Below are 18,822 nucleotides of genomic sequence, written 5' to 3'. Positions count from 1 at the left end.
TCAACTTGAAGGGGGTTGGAATCTTGGAGACTTGGAACAATGCCCTAATGAAAAAACAAAATTGATGACCAGTGGCCTACATTATAATTCTCATGGAAAGGAGGAAATCAAAGATTCATCTTGACACCGAAAGACAGAACTAATCCATTGATATTTTGATGGACGGGTCCATTTATGTTCCCTCCGAAGCCAATCTCTTATTATGTACGTGAAACATGTTAGGAATAATGTCATCAAAGATAAGAGGCCGGTGATAAGGATGTTAGATGGCCTGGGTGCATGCATGCAAGTCATTTTCCTACTCTAAAAGGTCAATGAAGCTCATGAGATACAACTATATATATATGCATGGTATATATGTTCCCCCTTATCAACTAAAAGTCTAAAACTAATACAACTAGCTACTTAAGTCCATTCTTTGTCACCAGATGATATCCATTCAAGAGTTTGAGTTCAGTTTCGACATGTGAGAGGTCTCACACTCTTATTATATTATTAACGGACTTGTGGAGATGATTGTGTTTTTAAAATTTGGATACTGTGTAGAATTTTCAGCCGCTAGAATCACATGAATTAAAGTATATATTTTCCGTTGCTATTATAAAAAAAATCCCTATTTAAAAAATAATTAATTGGTTAATTATTTATTTAACTTTATTATTGTTGTGTTTAGCCATTTATAAAAAAACGTTTTGGTTTTTTCACATTCTAGAGATTAAAAAAACCAAAATACACACCTAATTGAGTAATTATGTAATTAACAACCAAAAAAACAAACAAAACCCAACCCATTTGTTAAACGCCCCAAACTCTCTCACAAAAAAAAAAGCTATGGCGGCAGAACATCTCTGCCTCTTTCATTCTCTTTCTTTCTCATCTCTCCAATCTCATCCAATTGAAGGGTTCATGAATCTCAGTCTCCACAGTTCTCTGAAAAAAAAATCTACGTTCCCAAAATGCATATTTGGCATCTACTCGAGCCAATTCATTTCTCTCTTGCTGTCGATTTATTATGGGTATGTTTTTTATTGGAATTTCTTGGTTCCACCCAATTTATTTGCTGCATGTTTGATTCTTTATTTGAAAGGTTCTGATTTTTAACGTTAGTGTCGAACTTTATTTGCTGAATACTCTATTAAGTTAATTGGAGAGGAAAAAATTATGCCACATTAACGTACATTCATTAATGACAGTGGAGATTGTTGGGCTGTGGATACACTTCAATCATAGTAAGAAAGAATTTATATCATATGTACGTTCGCTTATTCCACACGTATGTCCGACAAGTGAGAGTGAGTATTGTTTGGTTGTGAGCACACTATAATCTATTTTTTGAAAACCAGCCAAAAGTTTGATTGCTGATTTTACTATGTTTTAAAAGAGTCGACTACATTTCATAAACAAACTTTTCTGGGGAGAATGACTCTTCGAGGAATTGCTCAGAAAGTGTGGTTTACTATTTATTATTCATGTCTTCCCCATATTATGATTTGGTGAGTTTTGGATATTTGAGAACTTGAAGTTTTATAATTGCATTAAGAAGGTAGTTCCAACTGCGGGTTTGCGGGACTAACCTCTTTATTTCATAATAATGTCTATTTAGTTTCTCTTTATCACTGATGGAACGCATAAGGCTTAGATTCACTGTGTTACTTATGTGTTCTATTCGTCGTTTTCTTATTTATGTGTCATTTCTATTGCTACTGGTGCCATTGTGGTTGAAGCAAAAGGAGAAGTGACTGATAGCAAATGCAAATTCAAGACGGAATTGGAGCCCAGACCTCATAGTGTCTCCATCTTAGAGTTTGGAGCAGTTGGGGATGGGAAAACGCTCGACACCATTGCATTTCAGAATGCAATCTTCTATCTTAATTCTTTTGCTGACAAAGGTGGTGCCCAGCTTTATGTACCACCTGGGAAATGGCTGACTGGGAACTTCAACCTCATCAGCCACCTTACTCTCTTCTTGGAGAAAGGTGCAGTGATCCTTGGATCTCAGGTATTTATCCCGTCCCTTCCACTGGCTCTCTCTTCTGTTTTTTTTTCCCCCTTTCTTTCTACATTTGTTATTGAATTTGTTCACAAACTTATATATATATATAAGCTAATAAGTACATGCAATTGTCACAAATGGCATCGAACTTGGCGGATAAACTTCTTAATGAATTGAAGGACACCTGAACTGAAATGATCCAGAAGTGAACAATCTTAGTTGCTAAAATGATGCACCTGAAATTTGAATAATAATCCCCGAGACGTTTTCAATGACAAGTGAGGTTTAAGTGTCTAACTTCCTCTATTATCGAACTTTTCTTCCTTTTTTTTCCCTTTTGCATATACCATTTAGTTGGAGGAGAATTACACTTGAGAAGATCGCCATGGCTGGAAAGTTTACCAAGTGTATGACGTTCTGTTGCATGAAGAATCCCCCTATAAGTTTAGTTTATGAATTGAAAAATAGGAGACTGATTTACGTTGATTGTATGGTAGATTTGACCTATAGAAGAACTCAAGAACTATGCATGTTGTAATGGAAGTTCAAAACAAATTTTGTATGGTTGAGAACCAATTGAAATATTGAATAAAGGGAAAATATAATATCTCTCCAGTCAACCTCAATACCCTGGGGACAATGTAAAGTTTGTTTTGTTGTTGACTTGCTACACTATGCAGCAAACTAAATGTTGAGGGATAATACTTTCAATCTAATATACCTACTTTGCCCTTAGATTTGGAGTCATAAAAAAAAATATTATTTTGTTTGATTATTATTGGGTTAACTAGTATTACCCCCCGTAATGAGCTAATTAGGATTTCCCTCCTCCCTAGATTGAAAATTTGAAGTTCTAAATATACTTTCTTCAATGGTGTTTGTTTGTAGTTCTAACGAATTAGTTTGATGGTTAACAGTTGCACTGGAGCTTTAAATTGGTTTGATGGCGAAACAGACCCTTTGCAAAGCACAATCAACCTAGACAAAATCCTAGCCTTTTCGAACACTATTGAAGAACTCGAGAAAATAACTACAATCGAACATCATGAGACCAAAACTGTATCCCTATTGAACACCATCAATAAAAGAACTCTCTCTCTCTATCAGTAAGTTTTCGATTCTATTCTTTCTTAACCTTCTCTCTCTACCTGCTTGCAATAGTGTAGATAATCAATCGAAGAAAGTATATGAGATCAACTATAGTATTTTTGTTGAATATGTTTTGACTTGATTTGAAAAGTTTAGAAAGCAATTACTGCATTAGCTTTGTGAATTTTACAAACCTAAAAAGAGGATTTGGAGAGACTACAATTTCTACTAATAAAAACTACATATGATTTCTTGTTGGTGGTGGTTGTATACTTTGTCACAAGGGCATATGAATTGTGTAGTGGTTGGATTACTGTTTGCATCATTGATTAGACCCCTCTATTTTGCTATCTTTTTTGTCTCATTCAAATATTTATATAGTAGAAGTTAGTTATTGGTTGAGAAATTACTGGTCAAGATAATGGGCTAATAATTGCAATGACGCCAATTGTTAAGCATAAATTACTTCAAAGGAAGAACACATGAATTTGTTTCTTAAAGCCATACAAAGTTCTTTGGTTTAAGGACAACGTTAATAATGTATGATCATGAAATAGTATACTGGAACTTAGATGAGAACCATGTGAATCGAATTATTTCAAGTTTCATTAATTGGTTATTATTATTTTTTTTTAAAAACACACATTTTATGTTGTTTATTTTTTACTTGATTACACATGTAATAGTAGAATATCCTCAACCAGAATGTTACTTGATGTTAAGTTACACATATATGGTATCAAAGAGAAGTCATGAGATAGCTTTTTTAAAGAGATTCACTTAACGAGTGAAACCATTATGGCGCTAAATTTTTTGAAAGCCACTTCAACGAAATAATGAACTTGAATTTGAAGCCAACCAATTAAACTACATAATGCAAGATGCAATCATCATAGGTAATTATCAATGCCAAGTTACGTTCAACTTACACGAATACCACGGCTTCAGTTCTTGCAAGTAGTGAGCTTAGTGTGGCAATTAACATGTTGCAGTGTTGAATTATAAAGAGGCTTTGCCACATTGTTGAAGGATTGGAAATACATAAAGCTCAATTAGGAGATGTTGATTCAGTTGAATTTGCCCATATTAGTCGTCTTCTTAAAGTTGTATATGCAGGATTGGTGGAGTACGAGAAAATTTTGAAGCAGAATCAACTGTCTCAGAAGGTATTTAAGAATTGGGGACTGGGTGCTAATGTGCTCCGTGCAGAAGTTGATGTTGTTACACATGAGGAGAGTATGACTAGAGCTATGGCACTTATTGCAATTTCAGAGGCTCTCTATAATCGGAAAAACTTTCGAGCTTTTAAGAAGTGTCTTACAAAGGGGTTTGATTTGGAGTGGTTTACTTACAAGGTTTTAATCATACTAAGATTTGCGAGTTATTAATTGTGTTGTGCATAATATGTAATGGTCAAATTGTTTGACTATTGCGTGTAGTTCTAACATGCGTAATGTGTGTATTCAAAATTGTTTAACATGCACACAAGATTTTACATATATGTTCAGTTTTGAGATTTGTATGCACAATTAATAAGGAAACAGTCCATATTACCGCGAATGTATGAGATTGCATATAACAATATGGTTTTTTAGATAAAACCTCCCAAAGGGTAGAGTTGTCAATAACGAAAATATAGATGTGAGAGAAACAAAATCGGGATGGAGTGGGTGGTTAAGTATGAGTTTTCAAATCATGGGTGTATGTCTCTCCTCTATAAATTCCACCCTAAATTTCCTAACTCTAAATTCCAAATCAAGTGAGAAATTTAGGGTTTACGCATAAGATGAGCAAAATGGGTGGTGGCGAAGCATCAGAGTCAAATACAAACAAGGTTTAGTTCACCTTTCCTACTTTAATTTTGTTTTCACACTGTCGAGATTTTGTGATTAAATCTATTCAGTGTTTGGTTTTATTAGGGCGTTTACTTAGTTTCATTTGATAGGCACGTGTATATGAAGGCTCAATACGAAAGGTCATTGTGCAACAACAATGCATCCATGATATGGTTTTTTTAGAAACTTATGCAGATATCATGTGTACATGATATGTGACTGTCTAGCTACCTTAATGCTTTTGTTCATTTACTTTTTTACTATTGATAGGATCGGGAAGACAGGTAGGGGCCGACAGGAAACATTATAGTATAAGAGAGGGGATTGATATTGAGATTGGAGAGATGTACATGTGTTTGCCTCCTTGTGTTTGTGTTGGATGACACGTGTCTGAATAAACTCACTTTTCATATATAGGCTGACGTTCCAAGCAAAAATGATGAAAAAATAACAAATTGTGATACTTATTAATAAGACTAAATGTTACTTTGTCCCTTTTCCTTCTTTTCCTATTTTCTTTACTTATTGATTGGAACTTTCCTGTTCAGGCATATCGTACCATGTGGCAGGAGTAGCAAGGAATGTTGTCGAATGCATGTCATAGCTTAGAGCTAAACCTTTTATGATAAGCATTATTGGGCATGACATGGCAGGTGATGTTTTTGTTGCTAACTCCATAACAATTTAAGATATAATCGGGAACCAAATGTAGTCATCTTTATTTTATTTTTTTAATTGTATATAGATCTCATTATAGTGTTGCGAAGCTGTATGGAAAAAATAAAAGCTAATAAATACAAACTTAATTAGTAAAATTTTCTCATTTGAAATTCACAAATAGAATTGAGAAGCTCTGTTCTAGGCATGTCAGATGTGAATGAGTTTATCATACTGTTTCGCAGAGGGAATGATTAATGGCTTTGAGATAGCTCTATGTTGTTCCAAACTACCCAAAGAGGCAAGGATCTATGTATTTTAATTAGATTTATTTCATTTTTATGTGTAAGAATCCTATAAAATTGTGGTGGCATGGTGATGCTATTAAAAATGTAATGAAATCAACCTAAAAGATTTCCATTATTGTCATATATCCAGGGGATGAAGTTGCACGGTTGTAAGATGTTAGTTTCTATTCAAAGCGGATATTGTTGTTTTGCCGTCGGTAATGTTTGAAGCTTTCTTCTCATAAAAAAGTGTCGAACTCTTAAGCACTTACAGTTTTACATAATCTAAATTCATTAACAAAAGTCCAACAAAAGTTTTAAAAAATTAAAAAAACCCAAATTTACTTTACTGGCCTTAAATTTATAGGTGAACAAAAGCTCAATAATTTTTTTTTTTGAAAAATTAACAGGCCCTTCTGATGGGTTTAAAAATAGCAGACCCGACCACAGGTCGGGCTGCATGGCTAGTTAATACTGTAATACATATAATGTCGCGTGCATTAATTTTGGACATTTCATATTAGAAATATCAAGAATTCAAGATTATTATGTCACAAATTATATATTCTTTTGTCAACTCACCAAGAAAACACTCTAAAATGCATATGTATGTACTGATGATATTTACTGAAAAACGTTGAATTGATTTTGAAGAATGTGTAACTTGGGGAGGCCACTGACGAGGAAGGTTGCTACCTAACTACTCAGGCCTAATTATCTTTTTTATTATATATTATTACGTGTTTTTTAAGAATTAAGTTGGGGTTAGGCAAACTCCTACCGGTTTACGTACTAATCAAGAAAGTCGTCTTACATAATTGGTTTCCGAGACATCAGCCAGCCTTTACAAATGTCATTCAATGACCTCTTATCTTTGGGTGGAACAAAAGCGGATACAAAACTAGGATACAAAAAGGTCACATAAAATCAACAAGATAGGAACTGAGAAAGAAAGGTCACATAAAACATTTTAAGTTTATTTTAAATTTGAGAAACTTAAGGGTAAGGTTATGGTGGTTATTGTGACTTGTGAAACAGGGTGACGAACCATCATATGCAAGATTTGGATAGACAGCAAGGAAATAGTTGGCTCACTGGTAACTGTCCATTTGATACCTTACAGTACAGTATAGCTATCACACAGCTGAAATTTTCAATTTTGGCAAAAAGACAACTCCTTCTCAGAATCCCAGCTCTTTCACTGCTCAAAATCAGCTCTTTCTCAGTAGCCGGCTTTAGGCCTCTTTATTCACATGGACCCATGACCATCCCAATCATACCATAAATAACTAACTCAAGGTATTCTTTCTAATATGCCTTTATAATGTTTATACTAATATATGTTTATACTATATATATTAGTATATGTGTTATTAGTTATTACAAGACATTCTATTGTTTAGTAATTAATAAAGTTTATTCGATTCTTTACAATTCTTTTAATGTTGCATTAAGGTTCTTTTGAATAGTATAAGACTCTTGTAAACTCATCAAATGTCCATATCTGGTGAAATTTGAAAGTTGTTAAACAATTATTTTGGCTCTATCATGTATTTCTTGTCTATAGTTTAACTCTACGTCAAATTGGCATCAAGATCCATGACTTGTGAGATTGCATTGCCAATGTAATTCCATATGAACTCTCAATATTTGAGTATTATTCTCAAAATACATCTCAATGACTATTTCATGGACGTCAAATACACGACATTCTATCAAATTGGTAAAATCTTTAGGTGATGATACTAGAAATATGGACTCCCCGCCAATATCAAACAATTACTTATCACATTTAAAACAAACTTGTCAATCAACAAAAATTAATTTTCTCTGCCTCCTTAAATAAGGTAATAAAAAAAAAAATAGTAAAACAGAATTAACAAATCTGAGCTAGATTCAATCAAGGCAAGCTTTCTTTTTGTCTCATTATCTCTTTTAACAGAAAAGAAGACAACACAAGAAATGATTCTCTGATACCCATTTTGCAGCATTGTGGGTTCAGAGAATCACCCTTGTCCATTTAACATTCTCATTACAATCTTGAAAAGAAAACAACTTTTATATAAGAAAGAAATGAGTGGTTCACAGAAAGAAGGAAGAATGGAAGGATGGTTATATCTCATACGTTCTAATCGTATTGGTTTACAATATTCACGAAAACGTTATTTCATTCTTGATGACCATTGTCTTAAAAACTTCAAATCTACACCCCTGTCAAACAAACAGGTATAATGGCCTTCTTTCTCTTCTCTTTTTAATGTTGTTGATATAACCAATGACATGTTTTGGGGATATAGAATATTTGTTCTTTTGTTTATTCATGCATGTGTTTTTAGAATGAGCTTCTTGGATTCTCCCTTGTGTTTAATGAACAATGAATAAATGTTAGATAAATTTTTGGATGAGGAATTGTTGCCAAATATGTGGATATTGATTTTGTTTTTCCCTTTTAAATATTGATATGATTTATTACATTTTTTCTGATTTTGTTGTGTATGTTGCCTTTTCTCACCTGTTTTGAGGACTGGTTGTTAGAATTTAGTCCTCCGGTTCCATATTCCAAGTGGAGGGAAGACGGTGTTACATTCTTTTGTGTATTTTCTCTCTCTTTGCAGTTTCCTTGTTTTGGTTCTAAGGTTTGTATATAATGGAATATGAGTAAGTTGGCATACATGAGTGGGGGGGAAACAGAGTAGTTGGGGAACTTTTCATGGATATTCTTCCAAAACCAGTGCCTTTTATGCCGTTTGTTTGCAATAGCAAGTCAAGACCGATTATCTGGGGACATGACTCCATCAACAGATTGCTTTCTAATGAGACCATCTCCATACACTTTTTAACATCTCGAGAAAACTCACGGTGTCCACTGACCAAAAGAAAAATTTCGAAAGCTGGCTTCATAGACTTAAAGTATATGGACCCGAATCTTATTAATTACTTAGTCAGCTTGGTCAAAACCAAATCTAGATGATTTTTATCGTACAACTGGGTTCAATGGGACAACTAGCTATTTCTGATTCATGTATTAGCAGTATTGATCACCAAGATGATCTGATCATCGTCCCACAATTCCTTTAGTATGAAGCTACAAGCGCTTTGATTAGTTGAGACAAAGCGGTACACTACTTCTTAATCAGTGTGCAGTATACCTCAATGAAGAAGACTCAGCAGAGCAAGCTGTCATGCAGATCCAGTAATGCAATCTAGTAGACTCTCTTAGGTAACCTTTGGGCACAGATGCATTGTATCCAGAATAATGGCGAGTGATCTAGAGTTTTTTAATGTCAGCGTAAAAGTTTTTCTTACATTCATCCCTTTGGGAGATCTTCGTCACCACAAAACAGCCCTTGTTTAATTTCCTTTCAGCCGTTCACGTTCATGTTCGTTTATTATGTCTTTGGTCCTTAAATACATTATACATGTATGTATCCAACTATAAAAGATTTGTTAAAGAATGCTTCAATGGTTACTATGTACTAGCTATTGGTCGGTGATACTTCTTCTTTGCACATAAATTGAATGGGCTGGATAAGATCCTAGTTATGTATCGTTACCTTCTTGTTGTTAATGCTTACTGAACCAATACTCTATTGACTTTGTGATAATCTACTGACCAATTATATTAAACAATACCTTGTTCGTCAGGATCCTGTAAGAAGCGCAAACATTGATGGCTGCATTCGTGTCACAGACAATGGGAGAGAGAGCATTCATAGGAAAGTATGAACCTCAAGAATGCTCTCTTTTTTTCTTTTTTTTATACATCTACCCTTTTTACAGCATATTATTGTCAGCTAAATACAATTACTTGCAGGTGCTCTTCATCTTCACCCTTTATAACACTTCCAATCACAATGATCAGCTAAAGGTGGGTAAACTTTTTAAAGTTTAAAAAATTTCTCTACACTTAAATTTTTGTATAAAGATTGGTTTCTAACGTTCGACATTTAGTATCACAGTTAGGAGCAAGTAGTCCAGAAGAAGCAGCGAGATGGATTCGTTCTTTGCAAGAAGCTGCATCAAAGGTTCTTATTTGCTAACTTTCAGATAACCCTATAGTTGTTTTTCTGAGTAGAAGACTGATGGTTTTGTGCATATTCACAGGAGTGTTCATACCCCGAAGTAAATATGATAGGTTGCTCCAAAAGAAAATGGCAGTCTTTCAGGTAATCGTGTATTACCGTCATGCCCATCTAAAAGTAGACCTTGCTATTTGATTCTGAGATCGATGCTTTTCTGTTAGTAGTATAGCTTTTCTAGAGTAGTGCCAGACAAATCTGTGTCTTTAGATGCTGTATTTCATTCTTTATGCTTGTGTACAGTGTACTGTTCATGAATGTTTCAAGCTTTAATTGTCCAACATTTTTTTTTTTTTTTTTTTCCGACCAAAAAAAAAAATTGTCCAACCTTTTGTTCCAATATGATTTCGATCTAAGTTACATACATTGACATGGGTACCTGTATCCGTATCCGACACGAACACGAAGTGTTTGACACTGATAAATACTGAACTTTGAGGTATATCACATGCAATATGTGCATGTCTCGTGTCCGACACGGATATGTGGACACATCCGACACCGAGTGTTTTTAGGAATATGGTGTGTCCAAGTAACTTAGCTTTGGATCCTTCTTCTTTCTTCCCCTTTCACACCTGTGTGGCCTGAGTGCTGGTCTTTCTATATGAGCTTCTCAAATGTTTGCTGTATATGCATGCCAAGTGCAAGATTTAAGATGTTGAAAGTGGTGCAAATTTTTTCTAAAACACTCCTCCCTGCTCTGAGCCTTAATGTAATCTTGTACACTTTTCTTTGGGCTGGGAGGGATGGAGAACAACTCTGTATTAAGTTTTCATACCACCACCTCGCAAATAGACACATTTTTGTCTAGGGGTCCTCCAAGTACCCTCTTTATATCCAGAAGCAAAAAACAAAAAGAAGGGAGGAACAAAAAGGCCAGCATTTTTCAGTGTGGAGGTACTTATGCAACTTTTCTGTTAGCTGCCTCTTGCATTTCTTACAAAAATGCTAGAAGGTCCTAATATATTGGGATTTGAGAAAGTTGATAAAGAGGTTCTCTTTTTTTGGCGGGCTCAACAAGGTTTTGACAAATCTTCCCTGATATTCAACAACATATTTGGTCTGTCTCTGAACGATGTTAGCAAGGGCCTGCTAAGAGTCTTAGATCTTTCTTATAAGAAGCGTGTTTTGGCTTAAAGAAATTACACGATCTTGGGAACTATGCTAGACACATACAAATATTAGCACAAGGAAAACTCTTTTTCATGAGTTGTGGATTTCATTCTTCTAGTCAGACATAACTGCAGGCTTTGTTAACACCCCTCCCCTTGTTTTCTAACTCACATCATGTTCTTATAGATTGAATCGTAATAAGGAAAGATCTCGTACAAACTCCATAGATTGGACCCTCTGTTCATCTATCAATACAGACCTAGTGACAGCTGATGTTATTGCACCCTCTCCATGGACAATTTTCGGCTGTCAAAATGGTAAATACAAAAATTCTTCTCTAAGTTAAAATAAATTTAATGATTACTAAATAGTCATAGACTCATAGTTATTTCCTTGGAAATTTTTTACAGGTTTGCGGCTATTTAAAGAGGCAAAAGATAGAGATGTTCATGGGACGGTAAGTATCTAATTTGATATGCGAGTCCTTGACTTGCAGATAGAGCTGTGTGCTGAACTATGCTCCTTATCTGCAGAAGTGGGACGATCATCCAGCCATAATGGCAGTGGGTGTGGTTGATGGTACTTCAGAAGCCATTTTCCGAGCTCTTATGTCTCTTGGTCCATCAAGATCAGAGTAAGTTCAGTTGATGATTTCATTCGTTTCTTGTTTGTAGCATTACAATTAGTGTACTTGTTATTTACTGTCGAGGTGAATATTTCCATATATGAGGTGTACTTGCTGATCATTCTGGACCTTGCATGTAACTCTGCTACCTTGTGTTTGATTGGTAAACAAAGCATATGTTGCAAAGTTAGTAGACCTGTGCCATTATTTGAACATGGAGAGAACGGGACTTAGCAACTTGACTGAACATATATAGATATTTAGTTATTTACCATCACTGGGATATGATTGTTTGTTCGCCGCTAAAGAAGAAGAAGAAGAAGAGAGAGAAATGCATGATTCTTTGAAAGTAAAAAGGAAAAAGAAAGAGAGAGACACAACCTAAGGTTTCATAACTGAACGCACCAATAAGATTTTACTAGCAAAAAAAACCGGAATGCATCAATCTTCATCTGGTATATATTTCTTTTCCTAGCAAATGTCTTGTTCTTACGAATTTACACTTCAACAAAGCATCTCGCAGGTGGGACTTCTGCCTTTTCCGTGGGAGTGTGGTTGAACACCTCGATGGTCATAACGACATTGTTCACAAGCAGCTGAACAGCGAGTGGTTACCTTGGTCAGATCCTGAACCTTTGTTAACATAGTTCTTGAACAGAATTTTGATTATAACTTACTAATCAGAAACTTCTTTATAATATGCTTTATTTTTTAATGAGCCATAGTTTGTCTGCAGGGGTATGAGACAAAGAGATTTATTATTGCGGCGTTACTGGAGACGGGAGGATGATGGGACGTATGGTAGATATGCATTTAAATCACAAAGATAAATTTGACTCTACGTCATCCCTGCCATATACTTACTCTTCTGTTTATGTTATTTTGCAGTTATTCTATATCATTCTGTGTTTCATAAGAAGTGTCAACCCCGATTTGGCTATGTCCGTGCCTGCCTTAAAAGTAATGTATGCTTTATAATTTAGAGTATATTGCATTTTTTTTTATAATCATTCCATAGTGATCAGTTTCCAATATGTGTCAGAACATGAAGAAAGGAAGAAATGAGTTTCCTTGTTCAGCTATATGCCTATACTGCTATGCATATGACCCTTTGAGCACAATTTAAGAGGAACGCAATACAATAGTGGTTCCCAACCACTTGCGTATGTGCTGCTTGAAGCCTTAGCAGGGTGAACACTTACATAATGACTCAACTAACAATGATTTACTAGTGATTCGATGAATAATAATAAAAGAATAATTTAGTCAATTATCTTCAAATAAGTTTTGGTATCTGTGATGCATGGTTCAGAACAAAAACCTTTGTCTTAAAAGTCTTTGCGTAGTGCAATATTTTTATATTCTTTACTTTTAACGTAGGTGGAGGATATGTGATTTCTCCTGTAAACAAAGGGAAACAATCAGTTGTGAAGCACATGCTAGCTATTGATTGGAAGTTCTGGAAGTCTTATGTGCGGTCATCATCAGCTAGATCTATAACCATCCGCATGCTTGGGAGAGTTGCAGGCATATCTCCTACTGATAAAGTGGTTTCTTGTATGTTTTGTGCATTCTTATGTCAAGTGTATCACATATCTGTTCCCTTGTTGCAGCACTGAGAGAGTATTTTAAAGCCAGACAAGGAAACTACATTGTATCTGAGTATGAGTCAGGAGAGTTGACACGAGATATTGGGCTGCCACAGATTGAAAAAGCAGACTTCAAAACTGAAGCTAAAACCCAACTGAAGAATGAAAACAGTGATGAACAGGATTTAGCAGAAGAATTGGAAAAGTCATACTCAATATCCGCAAGCATTGGGGAGCTGAATGATGCCTCTGATGAGTTCTTCGACGTTCCTGAGCCATCAGATTGGTCGGAGTATGGCCGGTCCTCTTCTGATATGCATTTGCAGGTACCTATTGTCATGGACGCGGTCTTTTTTTATATTATAAAGAGCCAAGCTTTAAGTTTTAGAAGTTTGTCAACGATATATGGAAGGGGCGGCATAGTGATAGCATAACCCATACAACTGTACTACAGTTCCCACTTTCTAGTATTTAATTGATATTCAAAATTGGTCTCAATAGGGGTAAATACAATGGTAGTACTGTTTACAGTAAACTTATGCTCATGAAAAAGCTGAGGCATTACTCTTTTAGTGAAGAGGTGCATGCGGGAGGATTTGGATCCATTATTTGGCCCTGCTGCTTCTGAGATCTATGGGCCTAAACTGGAAACAATCCTAACTATGATATCTGATACATCCATAATTTGAATGTAGATGTTGAAAAAATGTGGTGACTGCTCCATGATGTTTTATGGATTTAACTTTGTGGTCCTGTAATGGGCTAGAGATTTTACTTGGACCACCAACCAGTCGACCAACTCTGTTTTCTTGGTCTACTGAGAAACGATTGGTTATCAAAAAAAGTGACATATTTGATGGTACACATAAGAGCTCCTAAATGTCGATGCATGGAACTTGCATGCTCACTCCTTTGAAGTAGTTAATCTTACTTCCGCATCTATTGAAGTAGTTTATCTTCTTTCCACCTCTAAATTATTAATGGTTTCTGGCATTTCCTATCCTGAGGCAGAATTTACGCTTTGGATCCATGTTACCTATTTGATGATTTTTACCCTTGTCACCCTGTTCCATATCATCAACCCTGGAATGTTTATTTCTTTCTATTTCTTCATTTGATTGATCAAAGTTTCTTATGGTTGTATTCTTTTTATGCAATATTTCGACTCTTTTTCCCTTTACATTGCTTTTTTCATAATGAAAGATGCAGGAGCAACGCCAACCAAGGCTGTCAACAGCTGCCAACCTTGTTAAAAAGTTGCATGATCTTGCAGGTGCGTATTACTTTCACTAGCATTCTACTTTCATCATTATGGTGTATATAACTGATTCTCCTAGATAGCTTCCTAGTTTTCATTTTAAACAACGTCAGGATCCATGTGATGCAGTTCAAAAGAAGGGTTACATGGACTTACAAGACCTAGCAAGAGAAGATAGCATTCCTTGTTGCTATGGGTCCACTCTACCAAAAGATCCTAGTTGTAATTTGGCTTGCAGTTGGACAACAGCTGATCCCTCCACATTTCTCATCCGTGGACATCAGTATCTAAGCGACCATCAGAAGGTAACTCTTTTGTCATGGAATCAATTGGGCTCAAAATATATACTACTTAAAGATGGCCGTTGACAAAAAATGTAGCTGCTTAGTGTTCAACATGCACATAATAAACTATAATATACCAGGAAGTTGCAAAATATCATTGTCCATGCATTTGCAAGAGGTGCCTCGTTAGGAAGTGACGTGAAGCAACAATTACTTTAATACTTTATTGAAAGAGCAAGGAAGCAACAATTCTTTGATAGTTTTCCATGTAAACTTGGCATGGAAATGCTCATGTTCTAATGAGCAAGTAAAATCTAAACCTTACTAGCTTTGGAAATTGGAAAAGCAAGCTTTTTCATGATGATGCACTTTTTTTCTCAAATTTCATGCATGTGAATGACTTGAATTCTTCCTGCGAAATTTTCTTTTATTTAATGAAACTTCTGTTAGAATATAATGATATATTCTAACAACTTCATCAAATGATGCATTGCGTGTGAAAAGAAAAGGACAAAGAAACCTGAATTGAGATGCAGATGTATGGCCATTGAATCAACTATACAGAGTTACAAGGAAAATTTTACTTTTTGTTGTCAACTTGTCATCATTGTTTTAACTTGTCTGTTTCATCTTTCCCTTTTTTTCCGGTTAATCAGGTCAAAGCAAATGGCACCTTAATGCAAATGGTTGCAGCGGACTGGCTAAAATCTGACAAGAGAGAAGATGATCTTGGTGGTCGTCCAGGAAGCATTGTTCAGGTTAACTCATTATTCATATTGTGATTACCTTTGGCTATAGGCATATTCTTATGTATATTGGAATAGAACTTTAAAAAATCATAATTTTTTTAGAATGAAAAAAAGTCTTTTTCAACAAAAATTTCTTAATCTTACACGTGAAATTTGGAACTATGCAGAAATATGCTGCACAGGGTGGTCCTGAATTCTTCTTTATTGTGAACATTCAGGTTAATGGGATTGTTGTTTATTCCATTTTTCCAATGTTTTTCACAATCATCAGAAAACTTATGCTTGAAAAGTATCACGTAGCAGGTCCCAGGATTGACTACCTACAACCTTGCACTGTATTATATGATGAATACCGCTGTGGAAGACAATCCATTATTGGAGAGCTTTATTAATGGAGATGACGCGTATAGGAATTCAAGGTTTAAGCTCATACCATACATATCTAAGGTTAGCATAGAAATCATTGGGCAGTACATTCGATACTTCATTTTCTTTTTCCTGCAATTGTTTCCTCTACTACAAAGTTGTTTCATGGATTTGGTTCTAAACTTCTCTCTGTTTGTCGACAAATCTTGATATTAAGTAAAAGTATAATCTTCTGTTTTAAATCATTTTTATTTCTTACTTTCTGATGGAAACTTCAATCCTGTTAACCTTCCTATAACTGTTATGCAGTGAAATTTCTAAAATCTTCTATGTACAGTATTGAAATTAGATGTATTTTTCTTTTTCGGTTGTCTCTTAGGGATCATGGATAGTAAAGCAGAGTGTTGGAAAGAAAGCATGCTTGGTGGGTCAAGCGCTCGAAATAAACTATTTTCGTGGGAAGAACTACTTGGAGGTAAAATCTCATATTTTTTCTGAAATATTGAAGCTTTTATAGTCTACATGGCATTAGCATGCACACGTGTTTGAAATACATTTTGTTTCATGTTATGGACTAACAACAACACGAGCAATCTGAGGAATATTGCAGAAGTTTAGGAAGTACCACAGGAAAGGGAAGGGATAGTTGACTAGTATTTACAGAATCAGTTTGTTTAAATAGTGACTTAGTAAATTGCAATTCATTTCAGCTTGGAATTGATATTGGATCATCGACAGTTGCGAGGGGTGTCGTTAGTCTTGTTCTTGGTTATCTGAATAATTTGGTTATAGAGATGGCTTTCCTCATTCAGGTAACTTCACTTGATTCTCACATTCGTCAGGAAAAGGATTCTTTTTTATTTTCTCTTGATGGTTTTCATATACTCTGACTTTGCTCTTATACAACCACCTTGATTCTCACATTCATGTAGGCTAACACACCAGAGGAGCTCCCTGAAGTTCTACTTGGAACATGTCGTTTTAATCATTTGGATGCCACCAAATCAGTTTTAGTAAAACCGTAATCATCGCTCCGGCTTGTAGTCTCTTGGTTACAGTACTCAGTTGTATACAGATGATGATGTCGACTGAATTTGCATATTCTACAGCTAATCTGCATTCTTGACTTTCATTTGATCAAATTCTGAAGTTGGTAGCAAAGTGTTGTGTCCATTTAGATTCTTTGGAAGGGAAGTTTTGCACTTGTAAAGAAAATGTCTTCTTCCTACTTTGAAGCTCATCGTTAAATTGATTATGTTTATAATATCAGCTTTTTGTTATATGGAGACTGGAGGATAACATGAATAGTTGCTCCATCTGAATTACAGATCAAAATCTAAAACTTCACTAGCCCAATATCCATGATAGAGTGATAGACGGGGGAGCAAATTGCACAGTCGATCTCTACAAATGATTGCGCCTGCAATATTATATCATCACTACGCAGTCTCACTTGATCAAGTAAAGATTGATTTTAGTAACTTAGAATCAAGTAAATATAATAATATCAATAAAAGACAACAGAAACTGAGCTAGAAACATAGGGAATCTACCGGGGACTTTTTATATATTAAACATTCTACGTTGAGGGTCTTGTGTCCGTGAAGTGCTAGCTTCTTGTATCCCCTCACATGGTGAACAGATAATTCACAACCTCTGCTTAGCTTAGCTTGAGAAGAGTCCCAGGGGGGGGGAGACAAAGGATAAAATATGTTAGGCATCTGATGGAAGTGTGGAACGAGAAATTATTGATCGTTGTCATGGCGAGAAATTTTCCTAGCATAACCAACTTTCGGATTTTTTTTATACCAGTATGTTTGCCATATTTTCCTACCAAGTTGGGAAACCAATTGATCAAGAGACGTTTGGATTGGCAAATTCTCGAGTTAAAGATGTGTGACGGAAATTCTACCAAAAGAGTGCACATACGTTCTAAACAGAAGTTGGTATTGTTGAAATGGTAGCAAGGATTTCACTGGCCATATGCATTTGTTTTTATGGTATCAAATAGCTACGACCAAGTCTGTCACCCATGACCCATCCTTCATATAGTTCGGTTCCTACTTGAAAGAATTTCCTAGCAAGGAAACACCGAAACAAGCAGATGCAGACTAAAAACATCAAAACATATATACTGTACCGATTTGTTGCCTCGATTTTAGTGCACAGGCTACACGCAGCATTGCAACCACGTGTGTAAGACACTGAATAGTCGGAAATATTAGAACGTACTGTACGCGTGGAGTACCTTTTCAAAGCTTCCAGTCGCAGTATATGCCTATGGCCTGTACATGAGAAAGTGGCACAAAAGTGTCCAACAAATGCCTACATAAAGTCATAGGGATCTGTGAGAGAGTAATATTCACATCCAATTAATATCAAGTACGTGTCCAGCATAAACAGAGCTACCAACCAACTTTGGATTCTCGTCCTCAGAGCTCGCTTCATAGTGAACCAACTCAGGCAAGTGATCTATTCAAATCAAACGATCTTCAACTTCGTCGTACGAGCTCACTTCATAGTGACTCGAGACAAATAGACGATCTAGGTCACATCACTCTTGCTCATCCCGTTTCATAATGGCTTGTAAAGTATGTCATTATTATGGCTTTTATGACCACAGCTTCAGGCACGCATCTCATTGATTCTCCATAACTCGCCATCATGGTTAGCCAACGAGGAGGAAATTTGAACCTGACCTAACGCGGGAGAGCAAGAGGCGCGAGCATCTTGCCTATATAAAGAGGATGAGGAACTACGTCTGACCTGATTCAAGTCTCTCCCAGCAGAGAGAACTTGATATGTAGGCAGTTCGTCCAAACGAACTCGGTCAAACCCAATCAAACAATCCTTTCTCCCCAAATTGCCTACACCAATAAAGTAAAACGAAACATAACC

General features: G+C 35.7%; 2 protein-coding genes across 9 annotated transcripts; both read left to right on the top strand.

Moving 5' to 3' along the window:
* The first annotated feature begins 413 nt into the window (after nt 1–413).
* Nucleotides 414–6,035, top strand: LOC147482173 (putative polygalacturonase). 7 transcript variants are annotated; one of them, XR_015203718.1, is made up of 4 exons: nt 414–1,016; nt 1,725–1,999; nt 5,466–5,570; nt 5,820–6,035. XR_015203718.1 is itself a non-coding variant. In XM_086575840.1 (3 exons), the coding sequence occupies exons 1-3, from the start codon at nt 1,013–1,015 to the stop codon at nt 5,490–5,492; spliced, it is 306 nt and encodes a 101-aa protein (XP_086431966.1). In that variant the 5' UTR covers nt 415–1,012; the 3' UTR covers nt 5,493–6,035. The 7 variants fall into 7 exon arrangements, 3 of the variants coding, with proteins under 3 accessions (XP_086431966.1, XP_086431967.1, XP_086431965.1); XR_015203716.1 differs by adding an exon at nt 2,911–3,099 and having other exon boundaries at nt 462–1,016; nt 5,466–6,035; XR_015203715.1 differs by lacking the exons at nt 5,466–5,570; nt 5,820–6,035 and adding exons at nt 2,911–3,099; nt 4,199–4,642 and having other exon boundaries at nt 462–1,016.
* Nucleotides 6,036–7,252: 1,217 nt separating this feature from the next.
* LOC147482172 (protein ENHANCED DISEASE RESISTANCE 2-like) lies at nt 7,253–17,204 on the top strand. Of its 2 annotated transcripts, none has more exons than XM_086575838.1 (21): nt 7,253–8,087; nt 9,507–9,581; nt 9,676–9,729; nt 9,821–9,886; nt 9,966–10,027; nt 11,240–11,370; nt 11,464–11,510; nt 11,587–11,687; nt 12,202–12,297; nt 12,415–12,479; nt 12,567–12,638; nt 13,059–13,205; nt 13,292–13,593; nt 14,477–14,540; nt 14,655–14,830; nt 15,466–15,567; nt 15,726–15,776; nt 15,862–16,005; nt 16,304–16,399; nt 16,635–16,736; nt 16,857–17,204. In XM_086575838.1, the coding sequence occupies exons 1-21, from the start codon at nt 7,935–7,937 to the stop codon at nt 16,947–16,949; spliced, it is 2,199 nt and encodes a 732-aa protein (XP_086431964.1). In that variant the 5' UTR covers nt 7,253–7,934; the 3' UTR covers nt 16,950–17,204. The 2 variants fall into 2 exon arrangements, with proteins under 2 accessions (XP_086431964.1, XP_086431963.1); XM_086575837.1 differs by having other exon boundaries at nt 7,256–8,087; nt 14,471–14,540.
* Nucleotides 17,205–18,822: the final 1,618 nt, after the last annotated feature.

The sequence above is a fragment of the Coptis chinensis genome, chromosome 8 (assembly GCF_015680905.1).
Source record: "Coptis chinensis isolate HL-2020 chromosome 8, ASM1568090v1, whole genome shotgun sequence".
Classification (NCBI taxonomy): domain Eukaryota; kingdom Viridiplantae; phylum Streptophyta; class Magnoliopsida; order Ranunculales; family Ranunculaceae; genus Coptis; species Coptis chinensis.
Note: the sequence above shows the minus strand (reverse complement) of the source record. Positions and strands in the feature narration are given on the sequence as shown.

Bases quoted from the DNA above. Each gene is read 5' to 3' on its own strand.
- LOC147482173 (XM_086575840.1), top strand. The intron at 2,000-5,465 runs GTATTTATCCCG...TTTCCTGTTCAG, and splicing joins CAGTGATCCTTGGATCTCAG to GCATATCGTACCATGTGGCA.
- LOC147482172 (XM_086575837.1), top strand. From the start codon at position 7,935: ATGAGTGGTTCACAGAAAGAAGGAAGAATGGAAGGATGGTTATATCTC. The intron at 15,777-15,861 runs GTTAATGGGATT...ATCACGTAGCAG, and splicing joins TCTTTATTGTGAACATTCAG to GTCCCAGGATTGACTACCTA. The intron at 16,400-16,634 runs GTAAAATCTCAT...AATTCATTTCAG, and splicing joins GTGGGAAGAACTACTTGGAG to CTTGGAATTGATATTGGATC.